Source organism: Macaca nemestrina, chromosome 17, assembly GCF_043159975.1.
Source record: "Macaca nemestrina isolate mMacNem1 chromosome 17, mMacNem.hap1, whole genome shotgun sequence".
NCBI lineage: Eukaryota > Metazoa > Chordata > Mammalia > Primates > Cercopithecidae > Macaca > Macaca nemestrina.
In genome coordinates this window covers 68,778,121-68,803,155 of record NC_092141.1, presented here as the reverse complement: position 1 = coordinate 68,803,155, position 25,035 = coordinate 68,778,121, and the positions used below count along the sequence as shown (strand labels likewise).

Below are 25,035 nucleotides of genomic sequence, written 5' to 3'. Positions count from 1 at the left end.
AGGCCGGGCGTGCTGGCTCAGGCTTGTAATCCCAGCACTTTGGGAGGCCAAGGCGGGCAGATCAGGAGGTCAAGAAATTGAGACCGTCCTGGCAGACATGGTGAAACCCGGTCCCTACTAAAAATACAAAAATTAGCTGGGTGTGGTGGTGTGCGCCTGTAGTCCCAACTGCTTGGGAGGCTGAGGCAGGAGAATCCCTTGAAACGGGGGAGGGGGCGCGTGGAGCGGGAGTTGCAGTGAGCTGAGATCACATCACTGCACTCCAGCCTGGGCGACAGAGCGTGATTCCATCTCAAGAAAATAAAAGAAAAAAAATTAGCCAGGCGCAGTGGTGGGCGCCTGTACTCCCAGCTATGAACCCGGGAGGTGGAGGGTCCAGTAAGCTGAGATCGCGCCACTGCACTCCAGCCTGGGCCACAGAGCGAGACTCTGTCTCAAAAAAAAAAAAAAAAAAATTGGGAATAAAACCAGCATATTAATGGCCTCCTGGTTATCTAAAGAAAACACAGGACTGAAGGACTGAAAATTAGGAACTCCAAGCTCCATTTCTGTGTGTGCTGCCATTGACTTGGTTGGCTTGGCCAGAGGCCAAATACTGATGATGAGGCCAAGCTGGTCATTTTGTTGCTTAGTCTGTTGTTCATCTACTGTTCAACCAGACTTTCAACTTCCTCCTCAGCTGTCCCCTCTGAGATGAGTTGTGTTATGCTTTTATGACAAATTCTACAAACTCATGTTCTTTATGACAAATTCTACAAACTCTGTATTCATAAGTTTCCTCATTTGAAAATGGTATCAGTACTGTCTCCCTCATAAATACCTAGAGGAGTAACTAGTCTTAGTCGCTATGTAAACACCTACTCCCTGTAACTTTGTTATATGAGAACTGCACAACCAATGCTTCAAAGATCATTGGGGCAGTTGGAAAGCCTGCCTTACCAAAGTGTGGCCTTAGTTGTCCATAGCACCACAAAAGAGCCATCCAAGTAGGCTGAATGAGGATCAGTCTCTCAGGGTGCCCAGTGGTTGTTTCCATGAAGTCATGGATGCTCATTTTGCCTGATGGCCAAATCCTAGGGACCAGAGACTATGTGTGAGTAGGATTTATTGACAGAGGTAGGAGTTATTTGTTTTTCCTACTGCCTGTATAATTGCAGAAAAGGACTGATTCTTTACAGTGATTCCCCCTCTTTGGGATGAAGATGCTTGCTTCTCTTTGGTTTCCACAGTTAATCAATTTTTTTTCTTTTTTCTTTTTTTTTGAGATGGAATCTTGCTCTGTCACCCAGGCTGGAGTGCAGTGGCACGATCTTGGCCCACTGCAACCTCCGCCTCCTGAGTTCAAGCGATTCTCCTGCCTCAGCCTCTTGCGTAGCTGGGATTACAGGCACTTGCCACCATGCCTGGCTAATTTTTGTATTTGTATTTTATTTTATTATTTTTTATTATTTTTTTGAGACAGAGTCTCACTCTGTTGCCCAGGCTGGAGTGCAGTGGCATAATCTCAGCTCACTGCAACCTCCGCCTCACGGGTTCACGCCATTCTCCTGCCTCCCGAGTAGCTGGAACTACAGGCACCTGCCACCATACCCGGCTAATTTTTTGTATTTTTAGTAGAGACAGGGTTTCACCATGTTAGCCAGGATGGTCTCGATCTCCTGACCTCGTGATCTGCCCGCCTCGGCCTCCCAAAGTGCTGGGATTACAGGCGTCAGCCACCGCGCCCAGCCTATTTTATTTTTTTTGAGATGGAGTTTCGCCTGGTTGCCAAGGCTGGAGCGCAATGGCATGATCTCAGCTCACCACAACCTCCGCCTCCCAAGTTTGAGCGATTCTCCTGCCTTAGCCTCCTGAGGAGCTGGGATTATAGGCATGCGCCACCATGCCCAACTAGTTTTGTATTTTTAGCAGAGATGGGGTTTCTCCATGTTGGTCAGGCTGGTCTTGAACTCCCGACCTCAGATGATCCTCCTGCCTCGGCCTCCCAAAGTGCTGGGATTGCAGTCAGTGAGCTACCGTGCCCGGACTGTATTTGTATTTTTAGTAGAGATGGGGTTTTACCATGTTGGCCAGGCTGTTCTCGAACTCCTGACCTCAGGTGATCTGCCCACCTCGGCCTCCCAGTGTGCTGGGATTGCAGGTGTGAGCTACAGTGCCTGGCCAGTTAATTTTTTATGCTCCTTTGTTTAGGCCCCAACATCCTGTTCTTGATTTTTTTTGGCAAAAATTTGGCCAAAGATTGAAACTTTGCCTCCTGGAGCATATATTTTGCTCCAGTTGCAAAGTATGATTACTATCCTTTGGTCAGCAGTTTAGGGCTAAATTTGACATTTTTTTTTTTCTTTTTGGCACGATCCTGGCTCGCCACAACCTCTGCCTCCCGGGTTCAAGCAATTCTCAGCCTCCCAAGTAGCTGGGATTACAGCAGCTCACCACCACACCCCGCTAATTTTTGGAGGGTTTTTTTTTTTGTTTTTTTTTTTTGTTTTTTTTTTTTTTGAGACAAAGTCTCACTCTGTCACCAGGCTGGAGTGCAGTGGCGCAGTCTCGGCTCAATGCAACCTCCACCTCCTGGGTTCAAGCGATTCTCCTGCCTCAGCCTCCCGAGTAGCTAGGATTATAGGCGGGCGCCACCATGCCTAGCTAATTTTTTATGTATTTGTAGTAGAGACGGAGTTTTACCGTATTGGCCAGGATGGTCTCGATATCTTGACCTTGTGATCCGCCCACCTTGGCCTCCCAAAGTGCTGGGATTACAGGCGTGAGCCACTGTGCCCGGCCAATTTTTGCAATTTTAGTAGAGACGGGGTTTCACCATGTTGGCCAGGCTGGTCTCCAACTCCTGACCTCAGGTGATCTGCCCATCTTGGCCTCCCAAAGTGCAGGGATTATAGAGCCATGAACCACTGTGCCTGACAACATTCTCTTTTTTTTTTTTTTGAGACGGAGTCTCGCTCTGTAGCCCAGGCTGGAGTGCCGTGGCCAGATCTCAGCTCACTGCAAGCTCCGCCTCCCGGGTTCACGCCATTCTCCGGCCTCAGCCTCCCGAGTAGCTGGGACTACAGGCGCCCGCCACCTCGCCCGGCTGGTTTTTTGTATTTCTTAGTAGAGACGGGGTTTCACCGTGTTAGCCAGGATGGTCTCGATCTCCTGACCTCGTGATCCACCCGTCTCGGCCTCCCAAAGTGCTGGGATTACAGGCTTGAGCCACCGCGCCCGGCCAACATTCTCTTTTTTTAAAAAAATAACTTTTATTTCTAGCCTCAATCATTTACACTTTGTGTGAGAAAGAATAAAGTGGAATTGTTATTGCAGTGATGTTGTGCAAATGTGAAAAATAGTACTTTCCCCCAAAAAACAAACCTTGAAACCCCACAAACTCAAGTGTACTTGAGTACTTAATTTTCAAATACTAGTTAACTATAACCAACTTTTCCACCACACTGTTGTGAATATTTGTTGCTAGCTGTTACGGGTATAAGTGATCAAGGGAACAACTGATGCATTACCTAATGCTTGACTAAATATAGCCAGCCCTTGAGTAGGTAGACTATTTGGTTGTGGCTTTCGTTGTTTAAGTCTGTGGAGTCCCTCTTTGGTTTCTCTAACTTTTGCAGTCATTAGGGCAGAGTATATTTATTTACATTTCTCCGAGCAAAGTCTTGCTCTTTTGCCTAGGCTGGAGTATGGTGGTGCAATCTTGGCTCACTGCAACCTCCACCTCCCAGGTTCAAGCAATTGTCCTGTCTCAGCCTCCTGAGTAGCTGGGATTAGAGGTGCCCGCCACCATGCCTGGCTAATTTTTGTATTTTTAGTAGAGACAGGATTTTGCCATGTTGGCCAGGCTGGTTTTGAACTTTTGACCTCAAGTGATCCATCTCAAGTGAGCCTCCCAAAGTGCTGGGGTTACAGGTGTGAGCCACCATGCCTGGCCTAAATTTACTTTTTAATAGAGAGGAGGCTGGTGTTTGTTGCCTGTGTTGGTAACTGTGTTGCCTAGGCTGGTCTCGAGTGCCTGAGCTCAAGTGACCCTCCTGCCTCGGCTTCCCAAAGTGTTAGGATTACAGGCATGAAGCCACTGTGCCTGGCCTGTCTAATCTTTATTATGCCTCCCCTCTTTAGAGATACCTAGTATATTTTTCAGAACTAAACCAATCTGGAACTCCCTGGCTCTCTCTCCTAAAACTCTGAAGTCTAAAGGACCCTGTCTCCTAAGGGCTCTAAGAAAAGCTGTCCAGCTAGCTGTGTCAGTTTGGGAAGCAGTTTTTCCTGATTGAATACCTAGGCCCCAGGAGGAAAAAGGGAACAAACTGAAATTGCTAATTTGTAAGCCTGGTCTTTTGAGCAGCTCAGTTAAAATGCTTGACAGAGGACTTAAGTGAAAGGCTAGCGTGGGCTTGGGGATCATTTGTCATCAAAGCCCCCTGTTTAATATAGGTAAATCAGCTGGGTGTGTTCGTACCCGCCTTTAGTCCCGGCTACTCAGGAACCTGAGGTGGGAGAATCACTCAAGCCCAGGAATTTGAGGCTGCAGTGAGATATGATAGTGCCACTGCACTCTAGCTTGGGCAACTTGGGCAACTAAGGGAGACCACAGCTTTGGTTTTTTTTCCAATTTTTTTTTTTGAGACGGGGTTTCACCATGTTACCCAGGCAGGCCTCAAACTACTGAGCTCAAGCATTCTCCCCACCTTGGCCTTCCAAAATGCTAGGGTTACAGGTGTGAGTCACCGGGCCCAGGTGAAACCCCAATTCTCAAAAAAAAAAAAAAAAAAAAAAAGCTTTTTTTTTTTTTGAGACAGAATCTTACTCTGCTGCCTAGACTGGAGTGCAATGTGGCATGATGTCAGCTCATAGCAACCTTTGCCTCCCAAATTCAAGTGATTCTCCTGCCTCAGACTCCCGAGTAGCTGGGATTACAGGCACCCACCACCATGCCCAGCTATTTTTTTTTTTTTTTTTTTGAGACAGAGTCTCGCTGTATCACCCAGGCTGGAGTGCAGTGGCAGAATCTCGGCTCACTGCAAGCTCCGCCTCCCGGGTTCACGCCATTCTCCTGCCTCAGCCTCCCGAGTAGCTGGGACTATAGGCGCCCGCCACCTCGCCCGGCTAGTTTTTTTGTATTTCTTTAGTAGAGACTGGGTTTCACCGCGTTAGCCAGGATGGTCTCGATCTCCTGACCTCTTGATCTGCCCGTCTCGGCCTCCCAAAGTGCTGGGATTACAGGCTTGAGCCACCACGCCCGGCCTTTTTTTTTTTTTTTTTTTTTTTTTTTTGAGACGGAGTCTCGCTCTGTCGCCCAGGCTGGAGTGCAGTGGCACGATCTCAGCTCGCTGCAAGCTCTGCCTTCCGGGTTCATGCCATTCTCCTGCCTCAGCCTCCCAAGTAGCTGGGACTACAGGCACCCACCACGCCCAGCTAATTTTTTGTATTTTTAGTAGAGACAGGGTTTCACTGTGTTAGCCAGGATGGTCTTGATCTCCTGACCTCGTGATCCGCCCACCTTGGCCTCCCAAAGTGCTGGGATTACAGGTGTGAGCCACCGCCCCCGGCCAATTTTTGTATTTTTAGTAGAGACAGGATTTCACCGTGTTGGCCAGGCTGGTCTGGAACTGCTGACCTCAGGTGATCCACCTGCCTGGGCCTCCCAAAGTGCTAGGTTTACAGATGTGAGCCACTACACCCGGCTTCTTTTTTTTTTTTTTTTTTTTTTGCGGAGTTTCACTCTTGTTGCCCAGGCTGGGGCTCACTGCAAACTCCGCATCCCGGATTCAGTGATTCTCCTGCCTCAGCCTCCCGAGTAGCTGGGATTACAGGCATGCACCACCACACCTGGCTAATTTTGTATTTTGTATTTTTAGTAGAGATGGGGTTTCTCCATATTGGTCAGGCTGGTCTCAAACTCCCGACCTCAGGTGATCTACCCCCCTCAGCCTCCCAAAGTGCTGGGATTATAGGCATGAACCACCATGCCCGGCCTAACTTTTTTTTTTTTTTTAATTAAAATATAGGTAACTAATTCTCCTCTCTGCCAGGAGAGCAATATGCTAGTTAAATATTTCAATAGAAAATGTAGAACTAGGAGACCGGGTGCAGTGGCTCACACCTGTAATCCCAGCACTTTGGGAGCCCGAGGCAGGCGGATCACGAGGTCAGGAGATCGAGACCATTCTGGCTAACACGGTGAAACCTGGTCTCTACTAAAATTACAAAAAAATTAGCCTGGCATGGTGGCGGGTGCCTGTAGTCCCAGCTACTGGGGAGGCTGAGGCAGGAGAATGGCGTGAACCCGGGAGGCGGAGCTGGCAGTGAGCCGAGATCGCGCCACTGCACTCCAACCTGGGCGACAGAGCAAGACTTCACCTCCCCATCCCCCCCCAAAAAAAGTGTAGGAATAGGCTGGGCTTGGTGGCTCACAATTGTAATTCTGGGAGGCCGAGGCTGAGGAGGGCGATTGCTTGAGCCCAGGAGTTTGAGACCAGCCAGTGCAACAGGGTGAAACCCTGTCTCTCAAAAAAAAAAAAAAAACAAAACCAGGAAAAAAAATAGCTAAGCATGGTGGCAAGTACCAGCTACTCGGGAGGCTGAGGTGGGAAGATCACTTTATCCTGGGAAATGGAGGTTGCAGTAAGTCCAGATCACGACACTGCACTCCAGCCTAGGCGACACAGAGAGACCCATCTCAAAAAAAAAAAAAGGCCGGGTGCAGTGGCTTATGCCTGTAATCGCAACACTTTGGGAGGCTGACACAGGCAGATCACTTGAGGTCAGGAGTTTGAGACCAGCCTGGCAACCATGGCGAGACCCCGTCTCTACTAAAAATACAAAAATTAGCCAGGCGCGGTGGTGTGCGCCTGTAATCCCAGGTACTCGGGAGGCTGAGGCATGAGAATCGCTTGAACCCAGGAAGCGGAGGTTGCAGTGAGCCGAGATCACGCTACTGCACTCCAGCCTGGCGACAATGAGACTCCATCTCAAAAAAAGAAGTGTAGAAAGTATTAATACAAAATTGAAATTTTGAATAAACCTCATCATTGTAAGAATATAAATGCAAGGGCCGGGCGCGGTGGCTCACGCCTGTAATCCCAGCACTTTGGGAGGCCGAGGCGGGCGGAACACAAGGTCAGGAGATCGAGACCACGGTGAAACCCCGTCTCTACTAAAAATACAAAAAATTAGCCGGGCGCGGTTGTGGGCGCCTGTAGTCCCAGCTACTCGGGAGGCTGAGGCAGGAGAATGGCGTGAACCCGGGAGGCGGAGCTTGCATTGAGCCGAGATCGCGCCACTGCACTCCAGCCTGGGCGACAGAGCGAGACTCTGTCTCAAAAAATATATATATATATATATATAAATGCAAAATAAAAAAGGTAAAATGCTAGTGCCTTTGAAAGGAAAATTCAGACATGCATAGCTTAAGGTAAACTGATGTAATGTATAAGAGTTACTTATAGCCAGGCACGGTGGCTCAAGCCTGTAATCCCAGCACTTTGGGAGGCCGAGACAGGCGGATCACGAGGTCAGGAGATCGAGATCATCCTTGCTAACACGGTGAAACCCCTTCTCTACTGAAAAATACAAAAAACTAGCCGGGCAAGGTGGTGGGCGCCTGTAGTCCCAGCTACTCGGGAGGCTGAGGCAGGAGAATGGCGTGAACCCGGGAGGCGGAGCTTGCAGTGAGCTGAGATCCCACCACTGCACTCCAGCCTGGGTGACAGAGTGAGACTCTGTCTCAAAAAAAAAAAAAAAAGTTACTTATAATTAGATATTTTTGTGTGTGTGTGTGTATATGTTTTTTTTTTTTTTTTTTTTTTTTTGAGACAGAGTTTCGCTCTTACCTAGGCTGGAGTGCAGTGGCACAGTCTCTTCTCACTGAAACCTCCGCCTCCCGGGTTCAAACAATTCTCCTGCCTCAGCCTCCCAAGTAGCTGGGATTACAGGCATGCACCACCACACCCGGCTAATTTTTGTATTTTTAGTAGAGATGGGGTTTCTGTATATTGGTCAGGCTGGTCTCTTAACTCCCGACCTCAGGTGATCTGCCCATCTCAGCCTTCCAAAGTGCTGGGATTACAGGCATGAGCCCCTGGCCCAGCCTAGATATTTGTATATTTGAAGACTGGACTGAATTTGTCTTCTAAAACATACTTTTTCTGATGATAAATGCATTTATAGTCTTTCCAAGATTCATTTTGTAAATATTTTTCTAATAGTAGGGGAAACAAGATTTTCATAGATGAATCCTTCTTTAAGAAGAGGGTTGGCCGGGCGCGGTGGCTCAAGCCTGTAATCCCAGCACTTTGGGAGGCCGAGACGGGCGAATCACGAGTTCAGGAGATCGAGACCATCCTGGCTAACACGGTGAAACCCCGTCTCTACTAAAAATACAAAAAAAATTAGCCGGGCGAGGTGGTGGGCGCCTGTACTCCCAGCTACTCGGGAGGCTGAGGCAGGAGAATGGTGTGAACCCGGGAGGCGGGGCTTGCAGTGAGCTGAGATCTGGCCACTGCACTCCAGCCTGGGCGACAGAGCGAGACTCCGTCTCAAAAAAAAAAAAAAAAAAACAAAAAACAAAAAAAAAAAAAAAGAAGAGGGTCTTAGCCAGGCGCAGTGGCTCATGCCTGTAATCCCAGCATTTTGGGAGGCCGAGGCGGGCAGATCACTTGAGGTCGGGGTTCGAGACCAGCCTGACCAACATGGGGAAACCACGTCTCTACTAAAAATACAAAATTAGCCAGGCGTGGTGGCACATGCCTGTAATCCCAGCTACTAGGGAGGCTGAGGCAGGAGAATTGCTTGAACCTGGGAGGCGGAGGTTGCGGTGATCATGCCATGGCACTCCAACCTGGGCAACAAGAGCGAAACTCCATCTCAAAAAAAAAAAGAGGGTCTTATATCAGAGATAATCACTACTGCATCTTACAGTTAAGTCAAAATGAGCCTTCAGCTCTGCACTGTAAAGCCAGAGGGCACTGTTGCTGCCTTTCCAAGCAGCTGTTTTTCTGGGGCTGCTGCATGACGTCATAGCAGAAGAAAAATTAAAAACACGAAGAAAACTATTTCAAAATAAATGTTTAATATAATTTTTAGGCCAAAGAAAAACACAATCATACATTGTCTCCAGTGGACCATATGTGCCAGAACAGGACCAACTCAGTCCAGCTTTGAAGGCCCTGATTTAGTCCTACTGGTGTAATCTCCCTTGATTTATTGATTTGTGTATGCTTCTTATGCATCACAAGGTGCATTTTACTCTTGAAGTCCCTATCACCTCAATCACCGCCATTTAACTGCAAAAGCATGCTTCCTAATGGGAGGGTTTTCTTCCCCCTTCCCTGCAGGGGTTCTGAACCTTCAAGGAGTTTGACAATCTTATGAATCTCTTGAACTCCCCAGAAAAATGTACATACAACACAAGTCTACAAATAATTTCATGGGGTTCATGGACCCCAAGGCCCACAATGGTTTCTAAGGCCCCAAGTTAAGGAACCTCTGTGTTAGTGATTTGAGCAACGCAGTTGCCCTCAGGAAACACTGACACAGGGCAGGTGAAGGACTGGGTTAACCAAAGTGACAGGAGGGAATAATCTCATAATTTCTATTTTTATTTTGGGGCAAAAATTAGTTCTCAGGGCCTCCCTACATTTAAGAGCAGAACTACTCAAGAACCTAAACAGCTATCAGCATAGTTTAGGCGATTTAGAATAGGGCTGTTCAAGGAAATGTACAGGGTTCCTCGTTCAGCTGAGGACCTCATTTAGCTCCTTAACTGGAAGCTTTACATTTGATCTGCAGTGAGGGGACATTTCTAATTTTAGTTTGACCCACATGGAAAGGTGGATAGCTCCTATTCCTTTTTTTTTTTTTTTTTTTGTATACAGAGCACGTAGTATTGGACAATTAGGGTAAGTCCTTGGAATCCCCCAAACAGCCATTTCCTTTATAAATCCAGTATTTCCCACCTCTGAATGTCTTAAAGAGCTGCCCCACAAATTAATCTAACCATTGCTTGCACTAAGAAGTTTGCTAAGAGCCTCTTCCAGGCATCCAGGAACTTCTTCCAGCCTTACTGGGGGGATGGAAGAGATCACTGAAAACCAACTTGTAGGAATGAAATGCAGACAGTTGTCTAACGTAACAAACTGTCAGATTAGGTTTACATTTTTTGTTATTAGACTTTTGAATGGCGGAGGCAGACTTAAATTTAAAATTTTGGATTGTAGCCACTTTCCAGTCACCTAAACACTCAACACCGGTTTATTTTTCCAGCATCAAGAAAGAAAACCAAGGCACTAGAAAGCAAGCACACTTAAGTATTGAAGATAATTAAATCTTTATATTTTGCCTGAACTGTGTATTGTAGCATACTTAAACCCAAACCCATTCAAGGAAAAAATTGGCAAATTGAAAATTCTTCCATTAAAGACTGATATTTTTGCAAACTGACAAATTTAACGATTTCGGTACCCCTCCCCAAAAATGCAATCACATAAAATAATACTATTTTGAATTAGCTCTAGAAATCACACTGAAACTATGTTACATTTACAAATATTTATTATAACTAAAATGAATTTAATTGTTCTCAGATTTGGCCACCTTATAGCTCCGTTTAAGGAGGGGATTTGTTAAAAACAAAAATGCATTATAACTTGGTCAAATTACTTTCACATTAAGGAAAAAATCTTCTAAAAAGGAAAACAAGAAAAGCAATTCTTCAGTTTCACATAATTAAAAGAACAGGAGAAAGCACGCAAGCTACATATAGCTAAATTTACGAAACCAACCAAAGCCAGGGGGATTTCTCTTCTGATTATGTGTCATAAAAAGGTCCACTGTCTTATATACACATGTATATAATGTTACATTCCATCACTGTAAAAAGTCCCCTTTGCCCCCTCCCCCAAAAAGTTTCAGTCTAGTCTCCAAACTTGGAAAGCGGCGCTCGCTCCTGCTGCCGGTGCAGTTCGTTCTCGGTCAGCAGCTGGAGGTTCTCGGCGCGCAGCCGGTCCAGCTCCAGCTCCAGCTCCCGCACACGCGCGTCGTCGCCGCCCAGCCGCTTGCTCTCCAGCCGCAGCCGGTTGTTCTCGTCCTCCATGCGCGAGAGGCACTTCTCCAGCTCCAGGTACTCCTTGATGAGCTCCTGCTTGCTCATGTTCTGTAGGCTCTCCGTGTGGTACCGCTCGTATGTCTCCGAGAAGTCCCGCTGCAGAAACTCGCTGCCGTCCCCTCCCATCCCATCGCTGCCCCCATCCTCCTCACCCCCTTCTTCCATGAAGTCGTCATCGCTGGTGTCGTCGGATTTGGCGGCGGCCCGCTTGGAGTACAGGCCGGTTTTGAGATCCGGCTCCTCCTGGTCGTGATCATCCATGAGGAACTGCGTGGTGTTATAGGGCGCGACCGGCTGGCCCTTGGCGAACATCTCGGCTCGGATCCTTGAAGCTCGCAGGCTCTGTTTCTCGTCGAACTTTTTCTTCTCCTCCCAGGTCAGCTTGTAGTATGGTTTCCAATGCCGCTTCTTCTTGGACGGGCGTCTCCTATGTTTTTTCTTGCCCAGCTGTCTCTGCTGCTGTCCCCACTCCTCTTCGCCCCCTGCGGCAGGAGCCCCCAACTTACTGGCCTCGGAGTCATGACAAGGCTGGGCGAGCAGCTCGGCCTCGGGCTTCGGTTCCCCTTCTGCCGGCGGCGGGAAGTCGCCGCCAGCGGACAAGTCGTCCCCATTCTGGCCCTTCTCGCCCTTTATCAGGCAGCTAGATTCTGGACAGGCCTGGGGCTGCAAGGGAGGTGGTTGGGACTCCAGGCTCCCTTCCCCCTCCGGCCCCGGACGGCCACCCAACTGGGGGAACGCTCTCGATTGCCACCTACTGTCCTCCTCGGGCACCCGCTCCTCCGCGCCTGGGGGGCGCTCAGGGTTCGGCTCTTCCTGGACAGCAGCAGCACCTGTACAGTTGCTAGTTTGAGGCTGGTGTTGATATTCTGACAAGAATGGCTCGGCCATGGCTAGTAGAGTCCTCGAAGTTTGAGAAATTTTGGCTACTAAGTCCTCAAGAAAAAAAAAAAATGGAGTTTTTCTTAAAAAAAAAAAAAAAAAAGAAAAACAGTCCAACAGAGTCCTCTTCAGTTTGTAATTCCTGCAGTGACGCCTTTAGCTAGTCCTTCTATCAGCAAACTCCAACTGCAATCTGGGGAGCTCAAGTCAGTAAAGGGTTAAGCGTCCACAGTGCGGCCAGCTAGCGGGTCCAAGGGGGTGCAGCGGCAGGAACAGTACGTAATGTGCGGAGGTGGGCCTCAAACCTCTAAGCGGAGCACCCCAATAAAGGAGTTGGTAAGCAAGGTGATGAGGGTAAGTCCAGTGGGTGAAACCCAGCCCCGAAGGGGTTAAAACTACCGATGACGCTGCCTCCGAGGGGCCAGATCCACAAAGGGTTAAATCCCCTGCCGCAGAGCCCACAAGGGGTTAAAGTCCCGGAGCCACCTCCTCCCACTTCCACGGGTGTCGCTTCCACCTAAGCTCCCAGTTCCCTAGGCCCGGCCGGAGCCTCAGCAGAGGACAGACAAACTCATCTCCCCTTTGGCTCGATGCTCTGCTCTGCTCAGTTCTCCTCCGCCTCCTCCTCTTTTCCTCCCTCCCTCCTCCCGCTTCCCACAGCTCCTCTTCCGCCTCCTCCCCCGACTTTCCCTCCCAACCTGCCTCTCCACCTGCCAACTTCCAACTGCTGCCTCCCAGCCCTCTGCGCCCCTTTTATATAGAAGCTTGTTCGCCCCGCCCATGCGCATGCGTAATGGAGTTCCCATTGCGGGGAGCCGGGAGTCGTAGTTCTTATCTTTCGGGCCCGCCGTCCTCGCGCGCCGTGCGACGTAGCCAATCCCAGAACGCGTAGGGGGCGTCTCCCTGGCCACCTCCTTCCATCGCTTAGCCCTCGCTAAAGAAACGCGAGCGGCCATTGGTGAAAAATCACACGACTCACTGAGGAAGGACGGCCAATCGCAGAGAAGATGGGGCGGGTTCTGGACCGTACCATTCTGTTTCAGGAATACGAGAAGATTCGATGGCCTATGAGAGTCCACACAGAATATTTTTATGAAAAGGTGCGTTATAAAGGCTACTATCCTATTCTGTTCTCAGCGGAAGGGTTCCGAAGGTTATGAACCTTTATTAACTAACGCAAGAATGGTTTATTCCTAAAAAGTAGTCCCTAAAATGTATAAGAATTAAATCCTATAAAGAGAGATGTCGGCCCACGGCTGGTAACTCGCGATTCTTAAGGTTACAGAAACGGCTTCAAGGCGGCTGGTGAGTGCCTGAGATTGACACTTGCGGAAGGATATCGCGAGCACATTTTGTAAAGAACGAAAAGCGCATGAAGAAGTAAACAAATGAAGAATAAAAAGTGCCGCCTTAAAGGGACAGTGTGACTGAGTTTAGCGCAGCAGGTTCGCACTAGGCCTCGGAAGACGAAAAGGCAGGTTCGAGTCCCGGTGACGCCGACTCCCGGACAGACTTCGGTACCCTTAGCTGAAGGTGGCGGAGTCCCAGCCCCAGCCTGGTCTCAGAAAGCCGCCCACGCCCCAGGGGCCAATGCAAACCGGTGATTCGCGGCCAAGCCTCTTCTTTGGGCCGAGATCGGAAAGCGTGGGGGCGGGGGAATGGAAGGGAAGCAGGGGGAAGGCCTCGCCCCCAGGCCTCAGCTTCTGTCGAAGAAAATGGCCTCCTGGGGCCGATTTGGTCTTTTCACTTCCGACCGAGATCATTTCCTGAGCCGGGACAGGGGAGGTTTGGGCCGGCCATGAGGCTGTTTGTTGGGAAAGGTTCGAAATGATTAATGAGTTGAAATCATCAGCCCTGGCTATCCGAGAGGGAAGCCGGTCTCACCTGCAGAGGCCCTTCCTCATAAGTGGGCGCTGGGCAAGACTGGGAGGGAAGCATGGTGGAGACCTTGCCCCGAAACTTGCGGCAGGGGATTCTGGCGCAGGGCTGGGGGGCCGATTCCCCCGGGGGCATAGTTTCTCAGAGAGAAATTCTCCAGACCCAAGCGCCCTGCCCTCCATAAACAGGGACTGAGAGGACCCAGAGAACCCTCCATACCAGTCACTGGGACCTAAAATCTTGGCGCCCTTTCCACTTCTCCCTCGCCACACACCCAGTGACCCTTCTTACTGCTTCCTTAATAGCATCCCTGGCATTCCAGCACGTTTGCACTGTGCACCTTTTACGCACAGAACCATGTGACCTCACCACAGCCTGGCGAGTTAGGCACGATAGGAATGACTGTCTCCATTTTGCAGATAAGGCATCTCTAAGACACCCGGAAAATAAGTGACTTGTCCAAGGTCACATGACAACCATGGGGCAGTTCTGGCTACAGCGTGGGTCTTTGTGACCTCCCCATGCCATTTTTCTGTCACAAACACAAAACCCCGTTTTTTCTTAAAATCGGGGAAAACTCTGGATTTCGTTCTTTTCATTCCCAACAACTTCAACCTTATTCGGCCCCTATATCATTTGGCACCCAGGAGGGTACAAAGAGGGGTGGGATGCCATCCTTGCCTTCAAGTTGCTCATGGACTGTGGAGAGGCCATCAGACCACAGCCAGCCAAAATGGCAAGTGAGGGAAATCCCGGTGGGAGCCAATGAGCTGAGTGCGTGGGAGCTGGGAATTATGGACAAGTGTCAGGAGCAAGTGACTTCCTGGCTGGCTCTGAAGGATGAAGAACTTTCAGGCAAAATGGCATGAAGAGGGGCATTTTAGGAAGACCAAGCATTATGTGCCAGGAAAGGGCTAGTCTGGGACCACGGTGGCTCTGGGGCAGTATGAGATATGGGGGGGGGGGGCGGGGGCCAGTGGTGATGGGCATGGCCAATGTAGACACCTCTAAGGGGAGCCGCAAGCACGCAGGCCTCTGGGCACAGCTGTATGTTCTGAAAATGAACACTTTCGTTTGTTTTCTCTGGGCTTCCAAGAACTCCGGTCCACCTGAAAAGCTCCCGCTCTGTGTGGCTTCATCCCTTAGCAGGCTTCCTGAGAGCAAGAACTGCCCCTCAGAGCACTCCTGGAGGAAAAAGGGGTTTTGCAGAGAACTTGGTTATCACAGAGACCTCCAAATTGTTACCACATCTTCAGACCCCAGATGATTCTGGGGTACCCCAATTTGGGGCATTTGGAAGGTACAGCTGAGCCCAGCCTCAGTGTCCTGGACTGGGCTCCATTGTATGGTCTCATTTGTCATATTGGGGGAGAGGTGGACTGAGGAATAGCTTGTGGAATTCTAGAATTCTGTCAAGGGGCCAGGCAACTTTACTATTAGCTGGGTTCTAACCCTTTGCCAGACATTTAACATGCCCCATCACTGGTAAACCCCAGGACTGCCTTATGAAGAAGAGATCAACCCTATTTCACAAACAAGGCCACCCAAGCCCAGAGCAGTTAAGAATCTTCCCCAAGAGCTGGGGGCGGGGGCGCACGCCTGTAATCCCAGCACTTTGATCATGAGGTCAGGAGATCGAGACCATCCTGGCTAACACGGTGAACCTCATCTCTACTAAAAATACAAAAAATTAGCCGGGCGTGGTGGCATGTGCCTGTAGTCCCAGCTACTCCAGGGAGGCTGAGGCAGGAGAATCGCTTGAACCTGGGAGGCAGAGGTTGCAGTGAGCCGAGATCGCACTACCGCACTCCAGCCTGACAACAAAGCCAGCCTCAGTCTCAAAAAAAATCTTGCCCAAGTTCCACAGCTACTGTGCAAGTAGTGGAGCTGGCCTCAGCCCTGGGCCTGCATCCCCCACCAAGGTGGCCCTGCTGTTGTCTGTCCTGCTTGCTGCAGTCCAGCCATATCACAGGGGCTATTCAGCCTGTGCTTGTGACCCTGGGCTGAGCCGTGCAGAGTGCACCGTCTAGCCTCAGGGATGCCTTCCCGGCTTGGAGAGGACTGACGACTAAAGAGTGACTGTGGCTTCCAGTGGGGTCAATGATGGCCAAGCCTGGGGCGGTGGTCAAGACTAGAGGCTGACAGGGAACTCGAGTGTAAGGATCTCAGCCAGGGACCTTCAGAACTGCCTCTTCCTTACCCGGGGATAGGAAGGTCCTAGGGCCCAGGTGGTGGCAGCGGCGGGGGACTCTGGTAGGGACCCTGGCCAGTGGACTTGGAGGCGCTGGCACCAGGCGGCGCCCAGAGCGGCCAGTTTCGCCGTTGAATACAGGCCGGGCCGTGGCTTGAGCCAAGGCGGCCCACGGACGACAGAGCTGGTGCTGACAGAGGGAGGCCAAGGCCTCTGGCCTGTACCCCCCGGAAGGCGAGTGCACGCGGGCGCTCGGCCCGCCCCGACGGGGGCTTCCAGGCGCGCAGGGTCCTGCCCTCTACTCAGGGCTGGGCGACGACGAGGTTCTCGCCGGGCCTTGGCCTTCCAGAAAATTCCCTGGGAAGGCCCAGGCCCAGAGGTCAAGGTGGGGCACCAGGAACAGGCAGCTGAGGAGGGGGCAGCGGACATTTCTGGGGCCTGGGGCTCCGAACCCCATCCCTACGCCCGGGGCACGGAGCTGGAGCTGCCGCCGTCCCCTTCGGGCGGGGGCCAAACCAGCTCCTCGACCCCGCCCAGCCCTGCTCCGCTCCTCCCTGCCACCCCCAGCTCGCTCGGACCCCGCGTCCCCGACGGGGCGGCGGGCAGGGCTCCGCCCTCCCAAGGGTGCCCCCCCTCCCGCCCCGGGCCACCCTTGGTTCCCCTCCCTCTCCCCTCCACACCGAGGCCTGTTTTCCCTTCGCTTGCCCAGGGAGGAGGGAAAATATTCCCCATTCAGAAACACCAACCGCCGGCCTCTTTCAGGGCCATCAAGGGGGCACTGGGTGGGGAGCAGGAAAGGGACTTGTGCTTCTCCCGCTCCAGGCCCCGCTCCCCGCTCCCTCCGTAGGGGACCAGACAGTAGAAGATTATGGTTTTCTTTTATTGAGTGAAACATTCGTTTGTAAGTGAATCTTCAGTGAAGACGTCCTGAGTGTGTGTGGGGGCGGAGGGGGCCGGCAGGGGAGGAAGACGAGCAAACTGCGCTCATCCCCCTCCCCCGGGGCCTGCTCCCTCCTCCCAACTGGTCGGGGCCTCCTGGCCTCCCTCCCGCAGCCTCCCAGCCAATCATTCTTCCAGGCCCCGGCCCGAGTCCCAACTTGCCCAAGAGCTGAACCTCCTCGGGGAGAAGCAGGGGTAGGAAGAGAGTCAGGTGACCCAGAGGGTGGGGAGGGCAGGGGCTGAGACCCGATAGCCCCGCCCCCGAGTCACGGCCAACCCAGCACCGGGGACGTGCACCACAACTGCAGCCTCCCAGGAAAGCCTGGGGTGGTTGCGGGGAGGGAAGGAAGCGTCCCTATGAAGGTGCAGGGAGGGGTGGGGTCTTATTTGCACCCCGCGCTGCGTTAGGGGAGGAGGTGCGAAGGCAAACACTGACAGGAGGGGGAATTTTGAATGCTGTTCTTCTAAACCCTAGGAAGGCTCATGGCACACAAGATAGTCTCAGTTGGCTGCAGAGACCCCTCCAATGACAGTCACCTCTTTTGGGTCCGAAACATTCGGAAGAGCCACTGGACGACGAAAGGCCACAGGAGGAAGAACAGCAGCGTGGGCCCCGGGAGCCCAAGGGGCCATGGCCGAGCACTGGGCCTGGGCTGCGGCCTCTGCAGCCAAGAGGGAAGGAGTCAGAGGCCAGTCCAGGCCTCAGCACAACCTCCCTAGGAACCTGCTTCCAATTCAGTGGGAGACTGGAAGGACCCTGCCCCAAGTCTGCAACACTAGAAGGGAAGTGGCCCCCAGGTGGTCCTGACAGGTTGAATGCCAACCCCCTCCCATATCTTCCTTCCCAGGGCAATCCCAGTGTCAAGAGAGGCTGGAAAGGCTGTGGGTAGAGGGAGCGGCTTCCATGCCATCTTCTCTGGGCCACAAAGCAATGACCGTTGGTATTACCTGAAGACTTCTGTTGTTAAGGATGTGCCACATATTTCAAATGAGGACCCTGGGTACCCAGATTTTAGTTTCCAACTATCATTCTCCACTAAAAAGGAGCCAAGGCTCCTTGGAGAAGTGGTTGATTCCAGGCCTAGGGCAGGGAAGGTGGGAGTGAATGTGGGGCGCCTTGTACCAGGAAAGCAAGGCCACTTTTAAAGATTCATCAGGTCGTGTTATAAGAACATAGGACCTGGTTTGAAAGGGTCTCGAATGGCCAAAGTTGTGACTGTCTGAGCATCAAAAAGAATGACTGTGGCAGATTGGGCGCTGTGGCTCACACCTGTCATCCCAGCACTTTGGGAGGCTGAGGCGGGCAGATCACGAGGTCAGGAGTTCAAGACCAGCCTGGCCAAGATGGTGAAACCCTGTCTCTACTAAAAATACAAAAAAATTAGCCGGGCATGGTGGCAGGCACCTGTAATCCCAGCTACTTGGGAGGCTGAGGCAGAGAATTGCTTGAACTGGGAGGCGGAGGTTGCAGTGAGCCAAGATCGTGCCACTGCACTCTAGTCTGACTGACAGAGTGAGACTCCATCTCAAAAAAAAAAAAAAAAAGAAGAAGAAGAAGAAGAATGACTGTGGCTCCTGGGAATACAGAATCTGTGAAATCCATGAGCCCACAGTGATACTCAAAAGAAAACTGGAATTTTGTCACCATTTAGGTAGGTGGCTTTTAAATTAATTTCTTTCTTTTCCTTTTTTTTTTTTTTTCTTTTTCCTTTTTTGTTGAGATGGAGTCTTGCTCTGTCGTCCAGGCTAGAATGCGGCAGCACAATCTCAGCTCACTGCAACCTCCGCCTCCTGGGTTCAAGCGATTCTCCTGCCCTCCTGCCTCAGCCTCCTGAGTAGCTGGGATTATAGAGGCCTGCCACCATGCCCAGCTAATTTTTGTATTTTTAGTAGAGACGGGGTTTTACCATGTTGGTCAGGCTGGTCTCAAACTCCTGACCTCGGGTGATCTACCTGCCCACCTCAGCCTCCCAAAGTGCTGGGATTACAGGTGTGAGCCACGGTACCCAGCCTAAATTAATTTCTTACTTTAAAAATAGATAACTAAAGATAAAGAATGAAGCATTTACCCTTCCTTTCCACTGTATTTCAGGGAAACCCAAGATGATGAGGGAAACAGTACACAAATGATAGCTAATAGATGTTAAAGGAACCGTAGCATTTAAAAGTCAGCTTTTTTTTTGGCAATCACTAAATTATTGACTCAGGCAAGGATTAGCAATTGTCAAAAACTGGCAAATGGAGTTGATGCGGGACTGGATATTATCTGACTGCAGGAGCAAAACATGACTTTACAATGGTGGGATCAGACTCCCTTCAGCCATGCCAGTGGTCCATGCTAGAGTTACTAATGGTGGAACATCCAGATAGCATGTGTCCTCTGCCATGAAAAAACATCACCTCTGATGTAGTCTGGTCCAAAATGTTGCGGTTTTTTGTGTTTTGTGTCTTTTTGAGACAAGGTCTCACTCTGTCGCCCAGGCTGGAGTGCAATGACACCATGATAGTTCACTGCAGTCTCAATCTCCTGGGCTCAAGCAATCCTCCTGCTTCAGTCCATGCCCAGCTAATTTTTAAAAATATATTTTGTGGAGACAGGGTCTCACTATGTTGCCCAGGCTGGTCTCAAACTCCTGGGCTCAAGCAATCTGCCTGCCTCAGCCTCCCAAAGTACTGGGATTACAGGCATGAGCCACCATGCCCGGCCCAAATGTTTATTTGACTCTAATCCAGTGTTTAGATCTAACCCCCAGTTCATAGGAAATGTATATCGAGGAACCACCCATGAGGATGTAATTAGACCCAAAAGGTGGAACATTCTATAGGACACCACCTCAGACTGGTCAGCAAGTCAATAGCAAGGAGAAGGACTAAGCTAGATTAACAGAGAATTGAAAAGGGAACAGATGCAATGTGTGGTCCTAGACTGGAAAAACAGCAGCTGGAAAAGGTGGTTTCAGGATAACTGGAGAAATTGGAATTTAGATTGGATATTTCATGATATTAAGGAATTAATAATTGTGTATAATATGATGTTTGGGCTAGGTAGAATGTTCTTATTTTCAGAGATATGTTTTTTTGTTTGTTTTTGAGACGGAGTCTTGCTCTGTAACTTAGGCTGGAGTGCAATGGCACAATCTCGGCTCACTGTAACCTCTGCCTCCCAGTTTCAAGTGATTCTCCTGCCTTAGCCTCCTGAGTAGCTGGGATTACAGGTGCCTGCCACCTCGCCCAGCTAAGTTTTGTATTTTTAGTAGAGACGGGGTTTCGCCATGTTGGCCAGGCTGGTCTGCAAATTGCTAGGATTACAGGCGTGAGCCACCACGCCTGGCCTATTTTGAGAGATATGAACCCAACTCTTTCGGGGTGGAACATAATGATGTTTATAATCTGTTTTTGCTTGTTTGTTTGTTTGAGACAGGATCTTGCTATGTTGCCCAGGCTGGTGTTGAACTCCCAGTCTCAAGAGATCCTCCCTCCTCAGCCTCCCAAAGTGCTGGGATTACAGGTGTGAGCCACCATGCTGGCCTGTAATCTACTTTAAAATCTTCAACATTTAAAAGTAGTAAATGGTAGGAAAAAAAGAAAAGGGGGCCTGGCGTGGTGGCTCACACCTGTAATCCCAGCACTTTGGGAGGCTGAGGTGGGTGGATCACGAGGTCAAGAGATTGATACCATCCTGGGGACCATGGTGAAACCCCATGTCTACTAAAACTACAAAAATTAGCCGGGCATGGTGGTGCCGCCTGTAGTCCCAGCTACTCTGGAGGCGGGAGAATCACTTGAACCCAGGAGGCGGAGGTTGCAGTGAGCCGATATCATGCCACTCTACTCCAGCCTGGGCGACAGAGCAAGACTCCATCTCAAAATTAAAAACAAACAAACAAACAAAAAAACCAGAAAAAAAGAAAAGAAAGCAAGCCCTGTTGAGGGGGAGGGGCAGTGTTGAAAAGTTAGCCATCGTGGATCTGAGGAAATCCTGCTGCTGTGGGCTCACCCCTGCTGTGCTGAGTGGGTTAGAGGTCACCCCAGAGACCCCTCACATCTGGGAATCCAGCCCTCTCCTGCCCCCACCACCTCAGGCTTTTCAAGAACAGACCCGCTCAGAGTTAATGGTGGGTACCAGCTTTGCAGGCAGACAGACTAGGGACCACTGCCAACTCCATCGCTTAGTGTTAATATTAACAGCAATAGTAGCAACAGAACCGACTGGAGAAGGCTTTCTGTGTGGTGGGCACCACGGAAGCACCAACATGCATGGTTGAATCCTCACAGCAGCTCAGAGAGGCTGTCCCAGGCTGTGTGCCCTCAGGCAAATTAGCCCTTTGGAGCCTTAGTTTCCCTCTCTAAAAGGGAGGTGAAAAGAAACTATCCCTAGGGCTGTTGTGTGAATTCAGTGGGAAGATGCCCATGAGTGTTTGGCGCCTAGCGGGGCTCCAGCAATGGCAGCTGTTATTTAGTTTGCAGAAGCCCAGGAGCCCAAGTGTCAGGGGCAAGCAGAGCTAGGAGGTGAGAGGGATGCAAGGGCTGAACCATTTGGGGCAAATCCTAATTCTGGGAATGGAAGACCTGACAGAGGGACAACAGGGACCAGCGTCCTCAATGCCCAGAGCAGACACATCATGACCTTCCCACGCGGGATTAGTCCTGCGGCTTAGCTTCTCTCCAGGCAGAGGGAGGGGAGAACAGCAAAAGGCCCCGCCCACTCTGCCTTCAGAGTGGAAGCACGTCAGCCCCCTCCACCCTCACCCCCACCTCCTGTCTGCTGCAGGAGCCACGCCATTCTCTGGAGAGAGAGGTGGGCAGGTGGAGGCGTGAGGACAAAAACAAAAGGGGCTGGATGAGGAGCCCAGAACAGAGACCAGATTCTGCCGTCATCTTGTCCGATGGGGTGGGGGACTCACCTGCTCAGGGGGCCGGGGCATGCTCTCCAGGCTCTGCACCCTCGCCTGCACCTCCTGCATGCTCTCCTGTAGTGCTCGAACTGTCCCCAGCAGCCACACGTCCAACTCCTGGGGCCGTGCTGTGCTCCCCTCTGCAGAGCACAGACACACAGGGAAGGGGGCTCAGGAGGCAGTTCAGCTCTGGGCAGTGGGGCAGCAGGCTGGGGCAAGCCCAGGAAAGTGTGGGAGTGGAACCCAATCCTTGGACCAAGTGTGATTCTTGCAAAGTCCATCTATGTAGCTGAGTAATGGGCTGCTGGAGGTTTAATCCCAGCACGGCCACTTACGATGCAGGTCAACTCATTAACTTTTTTTTTTTTTTTTTTTTGAGACAGTCTTGCTCTGTCGCCCAGACTGGAGTGCAGTGGCACAATGATGTCGGCTCACTGCCACCTCCGCCTCCTGGATTCAAGCAATTCTCCTGCCTCAGCCTCCCGAATAGCTGGGACTATAGGTGCCCACCACACCTGGCTAATATTTGTATTTTTAGTAGCTACAGGGTTTCACCATGTTGGCCAGGCTTGTCTCAAACTCCTGACCTCAGGTGATCTGCCTGCCTTGGCCTCCCAAAGTGCTGGGATTCCAGGCGTGAGCCATCAAGCCCGGCCAAAGTCATTAACTTCTCTGGGCATCATTTTGTCATCTAAAAATTAGGAGAAGATGTCATCTCCTTCACAGGGCTGCTTGCTCAGAGGAATAAAGGAGATACTTTTGAAAATGTCCATACAGGACCTAACACACAACAGGAGTTCTAGAAGGGAAGAGGGCAGAACTCATTGTCTTCTGAGATTTCCAAACGGGGGTTCCAGAGAGTATAGATGACTTCCCGAGGCTGTGCAGCTGTAGGTGGGAGAGCTGGGCTAGGACTCCCATCCCGCTGGCCTTACTCAGCACCTGCAGAGGGTACAGACTCCTGGGTGCCCTTTGGGGACAGGAGGGGGGGCGGGGACTTTGCCCACCCAGGCAGGTATCTGGCTGATTGGCAGCCCCTCCTGGACAGAGGCTTCTCGCTCAGTGCCCAGCAATGGACTTTCACCTCTGCCCTAGGAAGGCAGCCAAGAGAAGGCCTGGGATGCCAAGACCACAGGAAAAGGCAGAAGTGGGTGAAAGGTTGGGCAGGAGCTCACCTTTCTCTGTAGGGGGCACGGGGCTGTTCCTGGGATCACGCTTTCCTCCAGATGCTGCCTGCTGCTCTGCCCAACCCTGCTGAGATGAGTCAGAGGGCTGAGGGTGGGAGTGGGAGCACAGCAGAGTGGGAAAAAGGGGAATGGGGACTGGTCTCACCAGCTCAGGCTCCAGCTGCTCCAGGGAATCACAGAAAACCTCGGAGTCCAGGTCTCTGGGTGGATGGGACTCTGTGGAGGGATTGGTAGAGTTACTGCCCAGAGGGAAGCTGTGGACGGAGAGCAGAGGTGTGCACTGGACAGAAGCAACTGTTTAGGAGACACTAGAGATACAAGGCACTGGAGATATCACCACCTGAGGCACAGATGGGCACCAGAAGCAAGGCCCTGGAACAGGAATCCTAGACCCCAGTCCCTGCCTTTGGGAGCACAGGAAGTCTCAGTGTCTGTGGAGGGCACAGCGTGGCGTCCAGCCTTCTCCCTTCCAGCCCTCCCCCAGCCTGGTTTGGTCCACCCCTCCTGCCTAAGCACTAACCTGGGCTTGGGGGTGCCGGTTCCTTGGGGAGGCAGGGAGGCTCTGAAACAGCCCCAGCATCTCCATTCACAACCTGCTCTTTCCAACCTGCCAAGACACAGCACCCAGAGGTGGGGCTGGGGAGAGGTTGGCACCTCCCAGTGTGATCAAGCCCCTATTCGGGATGAGCCATGGATGCCTGCCTGAGATCCACCTCTCAGGGGCACGGGGGTTCTAACAGGGATGTCACCTGGAGCCCTCTGCCCCCAGCCCACCTCAGGCTAGACCTAGCCTGAGTTCACTCAGCACTTTTGGAGCTCCCAGCCTGGGAGTCTGACCTGCGACCCTTCTCAGGAAGGTCTCTGGGGGCCTCGGCATGTCAGGGATCACCTGGTACAGGGGCTCGAAGTAACCAAACATGTCCTCTGCCACCTCACCCAGGGGCACTGTGTCGATCACCTGTGGGGGAGGGGGTTTGTTGGGGAGAGAGTGGCCTCCTGTCCCTTCCGCCCTGCTCCTGCCCTGTCACACACCTCCACCCTGTGCCCAGTCAGGGGCCAAAGATAGGCAGGGCTGGGGGTAACATGAAGGTGGTGATTCCCACGAGGGGGTCCATGTTTAGGAAATGTAGTGGGGGTCAGAACTGGAAGGGCAAGGGGCAGGCCAGCTGTCCAGGAGCCTGGGGACAGAGAACCTGCAGCCCCTACCTTCTGTGCCACCAGTTTCATTTCAGTGATGTAGGCAGACATGGCCTCCTCCCTGCTCATCTTGCCCAGACTGTTCCAGGCGTCCCTGGGGGCAGAGGGCTGTGAGAGGGCTGCTTGACAGCTGAGGCTTGTTTGCCCAGCCAGCCGGGAGCTCACCACTTATATCGTCCAATGGGGTCCCAGAATCCAGGCCGGGGGACCAGGCAGGGCCCCATGGTGGCCTGCTTGTAGTAACTGTAGAATCGCAGCATCTCTTCATAGGAGGGGCGGTAAGAACCTGGGCAGAGTTCGGAAGCCAGGGCAGAACATCACTCCCAGCTCCAAGGGGCGGAGGGGCGGGAGAACCCCGCTTGGAAAGGGCAGAGGTGGAGATGGGTCCCACCCAGGGCATCTGGACTGGGGCAGGAAGTGGAGGGAACCCCCAGGACAGCTCAGGCAGGGGCGTCTGTAAAAACTGCAATGATCAGGACCATTCTTTCTTCAGAGTCAGACCCCAGGCGTCCTGAATGCGAGTCCAAATGCGAGTCCCCGCAGCCTCACCGTTCTTAGGCAGGTTCTGGATGACGCTCACTGCAGCCTGAAACTGTTTCTGGCAGTCGGGCTCTGGGCTTTCTCTCTCGGTGCCCATGCTGCTGCGAGCCCTGGGGCCCTACTTTCGAGCGACTCTGTAAGAAGCAGCCTTCGTGTGAGGGGGCCTCCAGGGTACCCCCGGCACCATAAGCCAAGGATCCACTTCCCAGAGGGGCAAACTAA

The 25,035-nt window shown here is 51.6% G+C and overlaps 2 protein-coding genes across 9 annotated transcripts in view; both read right to left on the bottom strand.

Annotated features, from left to right (window-relative positions):
* Positions 1 to 9,054: 9,054 nt before the first annotated feature.
* LOC105468801 (HEXIM P-TEFb complex subunit 1) lies at positions 9,055 to 12,715 on the bottom strand. Its single transcript, XM_011719178.3, has one exon. The coding sequence runs from the start codon at positions 11,993 to 11,995 to the stop codon at positions 10,916 to 10,918; it is 1,080 nt and encodes a 359-aa protein (XP_011717480.1). The 5' UTR covers positions 11,996 to 12,715; the 3' UTR covers positions 9,055 to 10,915.
* A 4,202-nt stretch (positions 12,716 to 16,917) lies between these two features.
* LOC105468807 (acyl-CoA binding domain containing 4) overlaps positions 16,918 to 25,035 on the bottom strand; it is a 19,242-nt gene continuing 11,124 nt past the window's right edge. For 4 of the 8 annotated variants that reach the window (XM_071083288.1, XM_071083286.1, XM_071083287.1 and 1 more), the window contains exons 3-10: positions 24,823 to 24,947; positions 24,439 to 24,559; positions 24,283 to 24,367; positions 23,914 to 24,034; positions 23,597 to 23,683; positions 23,065 to 23,292; positions 21,899 to 22,029; positions 16,918 to 17,656 (exon numbers count right to left, since the gene is read on the bottom strand). In XM_071083288.1, the coding sequence (XP_070939389.1) occupies positions 17,528 to 17,656; positions 21,899 to 22,029; positions 23,065 to 23,292; positions 23,597 to 23,683; positions 23,914 to 24,034; positions 24,283 to 24,367; positions 24,439 to 24,559; positions 24,823 to 24,910 (990 nt within the window). In that variant the 5' untranslated portion in view covers positions 24,911 to 24,947 and the 3' untranslated portion in view covers positions 16,918 to 17,527. The remainder of the gene's footprint in view (positions 17,657 to 21,898; positions 22,030 to 23,064; positions 23,293 to 23,596; positions 23,684 to 23,913; positions 24,035 to 24,282; positions 24,368 to 24,438; positions 24,560 to 24,822; positions 24,948 to 25,035) is intronic. The other 4 variants (XM_071083290.1, XM_011719222.3, XM_024788702.2 and 1 more) reach the window with 4 other exon arrangements.

What these genes read in the sequence shown, in the direction of transcription:
- LOC105468801 (XM_011719178.3), bottom strand. Translation starts at nt 11,995, where the DNA reads ATGGCCGAGCCATTCTTGTCAGAATATCAACACCAGCCTCAAACTAGC.